This window comes from Papilio polytes, unplaced genomic scaffold (assembly GCF_000836215.1).
Source record: "Papilio polytes unplaced genomic scaffold, Ppol_1.0 DF822067.1, whole genome shotgun sequence".
Taxonomy (NCBI): Eukaryota; Metazoa; Arthropoda; class Insecta; order Lepidoptera; family Papilionidae; genus Papilio; species Papilio polytes.
In genome coordinates, this window is record NW_013527137.1 from 3,321,099 (window position 1) to 3,330,971 (window position 9,873).

Here is a 9,873-nt window from a genome sequence, read left to right on the forward strand (position 1 = left end):
CAGCCCCAGCCTCTGCCCCCACTCGCGCAACACGACGACGATGCAAGACTAAGAGAGTTTCATAAACAACTCGATTGTTTACGGGTACGTTATACACTCACAATGTAAACTGTTAAATTGTCCATCGTTTTTCCCTCACAAGTACATCTCTATAAAAAATTCTAAGGCAGAATAATATAACTCTTTTTAAAAATTTAATTAATACTAAGCAATTAAAGAGAGCTAGTCTTAATAGCAATATTCTCGAGATAGTCGTCGACTCTCATCTTAAGTGCCATTTAAGTACAACAAAACTGCATTGCGTTCCCACAGGATCAATTGCATTTGGATGAGATCACAGCCAAATGTAATTTTATTAGACTGGAATAAATATTAATGGAGAAGATACGACTAGATCTAAACTGCATGGTTAAAAACACAAAGATTTCGCAAAGAAATTAATAATGTTAATTCGTAAAATATGAAATCGCTGTACCTTCCCGAGCATGCTAAAAATGTTTTAAAACCGCAGTTATTTTACTAATTAGAGTTAATGAAATTGTTAAATCAATTATAAACAAATTAACATAATTTAGATGTACCAGTTAGCTATTGAACCGACGACAGCCGCTATGACAATACCGTCAAAGCGATCGTCCATGAAGGTAACGAATATCGGTTAACGGAAAGATAATCGCCCAGTATTGTTTTACCAACTCTTCAATACCGTTAGGAAAATAGTAGATTCATAAAGATAATGCCAATAATTCTCTTAAACTGAACACATGCACAAACAAAAAACACCAGAGTTTAGCTAAACAAAACTATCTTTGCCGTAGAATATGATCATCCTAGTTTTTTCTTTGCCTATTCTTTGCACACTTCGAATTAATGAATGAGTACATAAACTGTCACAAGTAGTAAACGCCATGTTGCCAACACGTTTGCTAACAAGCCTTAACGTTCCGTGAAATGACCATAATTATGTTGCGGAGAAATGTATCATTGTGTTGACATCTGATACACGACTGCCACTTTCGAAATCTCACTTCTCACCTCAACCTCACTCTCCCCTATCGTCTGTCAGGGAACCAGTTTGATTTGTATGATATCGTGACTTGCTCGACCACCCGTCTCTTTACAAACATGATCGTACTATTATAATTACACGCTTTCTTCAACCTTAAGTTCCTTTCTTTTGTTTATTTTGTCATTTAGAGCGGGCGCACACCTTTGACTAAACTATCACACAACTGTTTTGTGATTGTCAATGATTTGGCAGCCCATTCAACCGTTAGTTGCACAACTAAAAATCGAGAAGTAAGCGCACCTCCATATAACCTCATAGGAATCAAAGCGCGACAGTTGTGCGGTAGTTTAGTCAAAGGTCTGCATTGTATTGTTTATTCCATAAATCCTCAATAACATGTGTCATATTCAAATGATTTGAGTTCACCAATGGGTAACGTTTCTTTTAGTTGTTGTTCTATATTATGGGCTTACAACAATCATACGTATGAGCTGCTTTGACTCTTGAAGAGATGACTAAAATGCTAAAAATAAAATAACAATGACGCGAATACAAAAGTAATACAAATCAGAACTAGTGCTTAAACTCAATGTAACATTTGCTACAAAGTCAAAACTTATTTTCGTCTTGTTCCGCTACTGTGAGCGATTTCAATCGCACTCGATGGATTTTAAAATATTTTAAACGGTAATACTTTAGTAGTTTCTGTTTTCTGTAAAATACTATAAAAAGCAAGCTATTTCTTTATAAAAAAAAAAAAGAACATTAATCTCGACTTGAAGAATCGTGCTTTCGATAACATTCCCACTATTATGTATGTATTTTGTAAGACTGTTAAAAATGAGGAACATTGTCTTTTCCGTTCCATTGAAATTGAATTAATAAAAATATTCCTATAAGAAAACATTCTGTATATCTATCTAAATATGCCCTTCCCGTTGAAATATTAAATTAAGAACATGCAATTATTTTTTTTTTTTGTTTCAGCCTCACGCTTTCACTCTGCTTGCAATCCTAAACCACACGCGGCATCAAGTGAGAGAGCTTTACCAATTGGGCAATAACGACGCAGCTATGGCTTACAGGTATAAAACCTTTTAACACAGAGATATTATGTGACTAATGCTACCTAATGTTCATGGTTATTTTTAACTAAGAAATAAGTAAGTAAATAAATGTTATTTATTGTCAAAATATTACTATTTATTAAAGAACTTTTTCAATATTTCGTAAACTTATCAGTAGTGTTCTAAGAAGATAAGATTATTCCATTTGAAGTAGCTAAATGCTATTTGCGAATTAATATCCCTGCCATTCGAATCGTACATTATAAGTCCATAAACGTGCAATACGGTGAAGCTGTGCGCATGCCGAAGTTATTTCCAGCAGTTCTAATATTAGTTATATTGCAGCTGCGTGCTGAGCGACTTGGCGAAGCTGCTTATACTGCTCAACAAGCAGCAGGTGCCGGTCGTGCCAGACGAGTGGCCCAGGCTCGCCAGTTGGGCGGAACGGTAACCAATTTGTCTTTTTTAATTGCTAATGCGCGGTTTACACTTTGCCAGTAACCTCTATGACTGACTGTCACGGTGCAAAACTGACACACTGTGAACGTTAACTTGCACCAGTGAGTCCATACTATCTATGACTGGCCGTCGCAACTATCCGACTTTACTGACTAAGTGTGAACCGGGCATTATAGCAGCGACTGTATTGACATACAAAAATCAATCCATATTATTTGCACATGACTATTTTATTTATCAAATCGCTTGCCCCTACAGGATACTGAAACGATACAGCCGAATGAATGTGACTCAACAGCAACAAAGTCAACTTGTAAACTTCCTGCCAACACCACCGAGTCAGGAGTCAGATTCTGAAACCACACAACAATCGTTTTCAACCTTCAAGCCGCCATCTTACTCGCCTACGTCATTTGACAGCCATACAATAGACAAAGAGCTAAACCAGAACCAATGGAATGACGTCAGACCACCGAGTTACTCGCAGATAGAGAGGGAGAAAGATAGCTATTCACAAATAGAAAGACAAAAAGAGACAATCACCCTCTCCGACCCCTGGGAGAGGAGACCGATTGTAAGAAGAGAAAGTGTGTGGCTCGAAGATGAATTATTTGAAATGACGAGGCGACCTCAAGACGAACTTACCACTGAACTTTAATTAAAAAAATAGCATAAAACGTTATAGTAGTTAAGGTTGCAAAGTAGTACAAATATATCTCACTATCTTCTTAATTTAGTTAGAAAATATGTTTCGTCTATTTTAAGTTAATTGATAACGATGCATCAACAACAAATAACCGATACTTGAGAAGTAATTTGTCAATGTTAAATTAAAAAACGTTACTACATTCTAATGTACAGTTTGTTGAGGTATTGTGATAAATTAAAATGTGGATCGTGGATCGATTGCTTCGAAATTATTTTCATTAAACATGTTTTAAAAATGTAAATAATTTTAGAAACATTGAATGTTATTCAATAAGCGTATGCAGAATTATCTATTGTTTTCCATAATGGAGTCATCTTTAATAACAGACCGCCTATAAGTCTGCAATAAGTTCTTTTGTTCGTCATTTATATCAAACCTTAATTTAGTATTATATTTATAATGTAACATCAACCAAAGTAGTTAATAATATAGGTCTAGTCTAGAATATTAGGGAACTAATGCATACCTGCAAATATGAATACAAGTATGTATATTAAGATAAATAATATCACAACAGATTTTTTGACTTCTACATATAAATATCTGCTTTTAAGACTTCCATTAGGAAATATACGACTTCGTACTATTATACTTTTGTAACGCAATACGAGTAAATACCCCTAGTTAAATTTGAAATCAAACGAGTTTAATGATTTAGGGATATATAAGTCAAAGATTTGCGTGTAAGTTACTTGGTTCGCAAATGCACATTCTGTCTGTTTTTCGTTTTCTTAAAGAAAATAAAACCTAACGATTGTATTACTTGTATAATATTGTACATTTAACTTATCTTATGATATTTTAGGCGGAACTTTGCATCCTCAATGCAATTTACATGTATTTACACTTGCAATATGTTTACATCGAAATTGAACGAATAATTTAAGTATACAACTTTATAACTGTTATAAATAAAAGATAATATTTTTGTTTAAATCCTAGTTTTATTTAATTAAAAAGCAACAATGCCCATTTTCACCAATCGACCCTAAAGGGGTGGAAAGTCAATATAGGCAATTTAAACATCCTGAGCTCAAGTTAAAAAATATTTACATTTAGGTATACCCCTTTTCAAAGATACACCTTAGAATAGTCTAGGGGCCGGTTGGTGAAAATGGGTACATCCTGCAAAGGAAAATAGAAGGCACATCTGTTCTCTTAGATGCTCCACCAAAAACCTTTCGTTTTTGTTAATATAAAAAAAACGGGTGATTTTAAGCTAAAAGTAAAATTAATAGCTCCACGCCATCTGCTATCTGTAATGGAAGACACTTCTGATGAGAGTTACGATAGAAATAAACCATAGACAAAATATTCAGTCGGTTTCCGCTTCTCAGTTTTGACAGTAACTCAAAAAAGTCAATCTGTCAAGTGCCAAGTGTCAACTGTCATCAGTTGGAAAAGTTGCTGCTGCTGTGCTATCTTAATAATTTAATCGTGAAACCCATTTAATTTGGTGTTTTATTTTAGCTTTACGTGTTATTAGCCTCTGACTTAAGTGTAACTTACATTATTAAAAGCTGTGGTAAATTAATACAAACCAAAGATGTAAAAAACTGATGAAAAATGGGAACTTGTAAGTAGCGCAAATCTCTAAAATAATATTAATGATTTTAAATTTACATTTCCTTCTATTTCGATATGTAAATTTTGACGAGACAAGATTTCAATAGAAAGCTTAATTTATATTATGATAACTACTGTGCAGAATTCGAATAAAACAAAAATAAACATAAAGTTATTGTTTTGTCTTATCTAGTTTGAAAATAAAAATTATTTTTTTGCGAGCCTTATTCTGTACACCGATTAATACGACTCTTCTAAATTCTTAGTGTATATTTTTACAAACATTTTACATTTGGTAGACACTAAATGAACATACATTGTACTTATTTGGTAAGAATTTATGTGATGATGATATATTTTTTAGCATGATACAATTTCATATAAATCAAAAGTGAAGAGAAGAAAGATTAAAATAATTTTCTTAAATTGATTGTGGTGCAGAATTCATCATGATGCAGCTGGCAGCTTGGTAAGTAAAAAAAAGAAAACAAAAAACTGTATTTAGAAAAAAAAACTTGATAAAATGATATTTGATCATTACTTCTTTATTTAGTTTGCTTGTATGAAACTCCTGATTATGTTCATCAATGTATTTATTTCATTGAGTATCCACTGCTAATATAATATTTTTTATTTAAATGTTTTTAAAAATATTCAATATGTTTGGTTTTATTGTAATCCTTGTTTTTTTTTATCAACATAATCTGAACAGCTTTTTTACAGCTGTCTCTGTTAGATTTGTCCTTAATAGCAGTTTAATTGATATAAAAGACAATCATTAAGTTAATGTGTAAAATAATCAACACTAAAAAGAATTAGCATCATCAAATCTATTACATATGTGTAATAATTTTTTGCTTGGTGTAAAGAGTATTAAAATATATTGTGCATTCTCTCATCAAAGAATTAAAATGGGAAAATCATGTAAAGCTATTATATTGTGTCTCTGTGTAAAACATTAAATAAAAATGAGGATAATAATATCTTAAATGTGATAAAGTATGAGAACTTGCAACAATTTCTTTAACTTTGGTACTTAAACTTCATTTTAAAGTAGAAACATTTTTACTTTACTTTACATTTAATAATTAAAAATAAACTAAGAATCTCTCTAAACTAGCAGCAAAACATTGTACCCATAATTGCATTGAGTATCTCAAATTTGTCCATTATGAAGTGTAAAGGTACATTTCATGACAAACAAATGTATAGATATTTTCCATAGTTTAGTAAAATGTGACACTGTTTTTAGGTACCAGAAAAAGATAAGTTCCTATGATAAGGAGGAATGGGAGACTATGGTGGAACAATTGCTTATGCGTGGCAAATATCGCAGGCGTATTGTAGATTCATTTTCAACAGATGCACGTTCATATCTTATAGATGTTGATTTAGTTAGAGGTAGGTATCTAAATAACTTATTACACTTTCTTATTGACAGATTCAATTAGAGGGGAATTGCATTTACATACTTTCAACATATTGCAGATGTGATCAAATCACTACTATTTTTAACTGACTTCCCAAAACAAGGAAGTTATCAATTCACCTTATTTTTAACAGTATGTTGCCGCATGGTTTTTTGTTTACTGTTAAAATACAACTCATGTGTTTAAATGACTATGGTCTTTAAAGAGTAAAAAACATACAGCTTTTATAGACTATCTATAAAATAGTTGGTGCAAGCAAAGTTACTTTTGTAGGCAACATTTCCAGCTATCTGTTTTAAGGAAGAAAATATTTCCAGGGTCATCATTCCCAAAAGCAAAACCCACTCTTGGTATGCGGCGTGTGGTATGGTTTGCGTTGATGCGACTCATATTCCTTCCGGCGCTTTACCAATGGTGGGCTCAGCAGACTTCACCCGCTTGCACCAAGTTCTTACTTGGCTTATGGATACTGCAAGTGCTTAATATGACAATTTATTTTATGGCACCGAGTAACATAGAAATAGATGTAAGTATACTTATGGATATGGATTAAAACATTTTTTATTTAAACTTTATACAGTTATTGTGATTAAAGAAAAACAAAACAAATTATAATTTATGTTGATGTGAAAAACAAAAGAACATCAGTATACAATCCCACGTTTCTCGGAATAATAATATCAAGGCATTGATTTTTTAAATCCGTGTTGTCTTTGTTTTATACCTACGTATAGAATAATTATCATATATTCTTTATTGACAGACTTCCCAAAAAAAAGGAGGTACTAAATTCTTCTGTATGTTTATTCTTACTTTTCTATTATATGTGTTTCATTCAGGAATAGTTTGTTTTCAGTGTAATTGTTGGCTCCTGCCGTTGGGTCTGATGATTGTGTTAAGTGTTGTACACTCCCAGATCGTTAGCACTACTGAAATGGAGTTGGCTCGTGTACGACCACGGTCAACTTATCGACGGAAATTGCCGCGATATTTTCGGCAAGTTTATTTCCTATCTATACTATAGTATATACTGTAATATTATAAAGAGGAAAGATTTGTATTTTTGAAATACCTCAAAAACTACTAGGCCAATTTTAAAAATTCTTTAACCATTACGAAACTACATTATCAGTGAGTAACATAGACTATATCTTTCTAATTTCTCGCGGATAAAGTCGCGAGCAACAGCTAGTTTCTCTATGTGTTCAGTAAATGCTAAATTAATAGAATGCAGTTTGATAAACTGTTATTCTCATTATTCATGAATATTCTAGTAATGTTTTGGTTTTTGTTTTGTAACCAATAGGAGAACAAGATCAGAATGTGATGGAGGCAGCGGCGGTGGTTCGGCTGAAAGTGGAGCAACTTCAAGTCAAAGCAAAACTCCCACCAATAAACATACTAAATTCAGAAGGCGGCTATCGAGATCGGATATTACTGATAGTGGTTTAAGGTAATTAACTACTAAATACACTTGTTAAAATAGTAATGAAGTTGGCTTTAATTCGTTTATTCATATAGGAAGCGCAAAAAAGAGTTGACCAAAGAAAATTTAATGAAAGAGCAAGAGATTCCAATCAAGACTAAGTTTAAGGAGAAGAATAAAGCCAAAGATTCTGATGACGAAGATTATATGCCGTGGAAGAAGCCAGATTTAAATGAGCCAATTGTTAGATTGACCCCACCTCCAGAAACGGCCAGTTGTAGTGCCCCATTTAGATACAAGCCTAACATATTGACTAAGAAGTATTTAGATAGTTATAATGTTCGACCAAACTTGCAAAATAATAGCGGTAGACCGATATTCGCAGACGGTGATGATGGCTTCGAAAGCCTTAATGGATATAATTCCAATGGCAGTGATCCTGATAACAGAGGGAAAACACAATCAGATAGTACACTTAAAGAAAAAGTTGAAGCAGAACCGCCTTTGATAAACGACAATGATCCATTAAATAAACCATTTGATGGAGATGCAAACGTTAAAGAACCAAATGACGTTAGAAAGGTAAAGAAGGAAGAAGACGAGAAATCAATTGATCCGGACTCTGATGGAGGAATCCTCAGAAGTCCCAGTGCTATTGGAAAGAGAATCGGCGTAAGATTTAGAAATTCTTGGGAACAAGAAACGACGCAGCCGGAGTCTAGTGACGATGATTTCACGAAGCGAAAAGATAAGGTAAAATTCCATAGTTATGTAACTCCCACTATAACGCTACGCTGTTTTGTAAAATTTTAGATTTTGTTTGAATTTGGATAATTATTAAATTCATTTTACAATGTTAGGTGATCGAATCAAGAAATTTTGGACGCGTGAATTCAGGTAGTTACTATCTATACTAATATTAAAAAGAGGAAAGTTTGTGTTTTTGTATGTATTTGATTCACGTAAAAATTCTTTCACCATTAGAAAGGTATCTGAGTAACATAGGGTATATTTATTATTTTTTAATATCACTCGGTCAAAGTCGCAAGCAAGAGCTAGTTACTAGATAAATTCCGTTTAAAAGTGCATGTGTAATTTTAACCATTAGACTATTGAATTGAATGTATTTGTTCAGAAACTGGACAATTATCAGTCTTCGTCATCTGACGGGGAATGTTCAGCGTCCGCGCCCTCTATCGCACTGCCCTCGCACCACACCATGTCAGATTGGGTTGGACAAATAACTAACAGTAAGGAACTTACCTTTCATTCAAATATCTCATTTTACGTTTAAATGTATGTAATATAACAAATTTCGCATGATTGTTAACTCAAGAAGTTTTTTTTTTATAATAGTTGTGGGTAGTTTAACAAATTGACACAAAGAATTGTTTTCTTATCTGGTTTTATGGTGCGTTATTATTTTTAATTAAGACTAAAACCTTATATTGTAAAAAGCAATATATTTAACAGGCGAAGAGAGCAGTTACTGTTCACAATCGGAGGGAGGTCACTCGGACGTGGGCTTCCCTTACACAGCGGACAGCTCGTGGGACCCATTTACTATACTCGATACTACTAGTGATACAGGTAAGCCTTCAAATATAGCACTTACGACTTCCCAAATTAAATTAAAAACCGAAGTATACACATCAAACATAGTGTCATTACTTGATGCATTCCATGTAGACTTAACATCTCAGATGTCCCAGAGTCAGTGTTTCCGTGCAAGTGTTCACCATCTTTACGAGCGATCCAGCATCGTTCCTGTATTGCGCGGTTAATACTTGGTCAGAACAGTTAATTGCAACAGCCAGACGTAAATTGTATGAAATCACTGGCAGCAGTGAGTGTTCCACTATGCCAGTTGATTGCCAGTCTAGTTGATAATTGAGCGGTACTGAACAAGTGTAAACTGCAGACTAATCTGTGCATCACACACGTCTGTGTATGATAATCGCCTAGGTGCAGTTTGTTGTGTGTGAGTGTCAGTTAAGAAATATGTTCACTAGATATAGTGAACAATTTTATTTTCACCGGTAACTTGTTTAAAAATTACTATGTTAGTTGTCATGTTGTTGTTGGGTGTGAGTGTGAGTTGTGCGGGTGTCTGTGCGCAGTGAAGTGCACGATGTGGGAGCGCGGCTGGACGCTGCGCGCGGAGCTGTCCGCGGTGGACATCAGCTGGTGCGTGGTGGCGCGGGCGG

At 33.9% G+C, this 9,873-nt stretch overlaps 2 protein-coding genes across 2 annotated transcripts in view; both read left to right on the forward strand.

Moving 5' to 3' along the window:
• LOC106107425 overlaps window positions 1-4,180 on the forward strand; it is a gene marked incomplete at its 5' end in the record, with an annotated part of 12,244 nt that extends 8,064 nt beyond the window's left edge. Inside the window, 4 exons of the mRNA XM_013288275.1 lie at window positions 1-84; window positions 1,997-2,094; window positions 2,422-2,523; window positions 2,794-4,180. The exon at window positions 1-84 is cut by the window's left edge and continues 78 nt beyond it. Coding sequence (XP_013143729.1) covers window positions 1-84; window positions 1,997-2,094; window positions 2,422-2,523; window positions 2,794-3,193 — 684 coding nt within the window. The remainder of the gene's footprint in view (window positions 85-1,996; window positions 2,095-2,421; window positions 2,524-2,793) is intronic.
• Window positions 4,181-4,616: 436 nt separating this feature from the next.
• The window catches only part of LOC106106844 (putative homeodomain transcription factor), an 8,814-nt gene continuing 3,557 nt past the window's right edge, over window positions 4,617-9,873 (forward strand). The window contains exons 1-10 of the mRNA XM_013287503.1: window positions 4,617-4,820; window positions 5,175-5,279; window positions 6,063-6,211; window positions 6,558-6,766; window positions 7,097-7,236; window positions 7,547-7,693; window positions 7,762-8,419; window positions 8,802-8,916; window positions 9,140-9,256; window positions 9,787-9,869. Coding sequence (XP_013142957.1) covers window positions 5,260-5,279; window positions 6,063-6,211; window positions 6,558-6,766; window positions 7,097-7,236; window positions 7,547-7,693; window positions 7,762-8,419; window positions 8,802-8,916; window positions 9,140-9,256; window positions 9,787-9,869 — 1,638 coding nt within the window. The 5' untranslated portion in view covers window positions 4,617-4,820; window positions 5,175-5,259. The remainder of the gene's footprint in view (window positions 4,821-5,174; window positions 5,280-6,062; window positions 6,212-6,557; window positions 6,767-7,096; window positions 7,237-7,546; window positions 7,694-7,761; window positions 8,420-8,801; window positions 8,917-9,139; window positions 9,257-9,786; window positions 9,870-9,873) is intronic.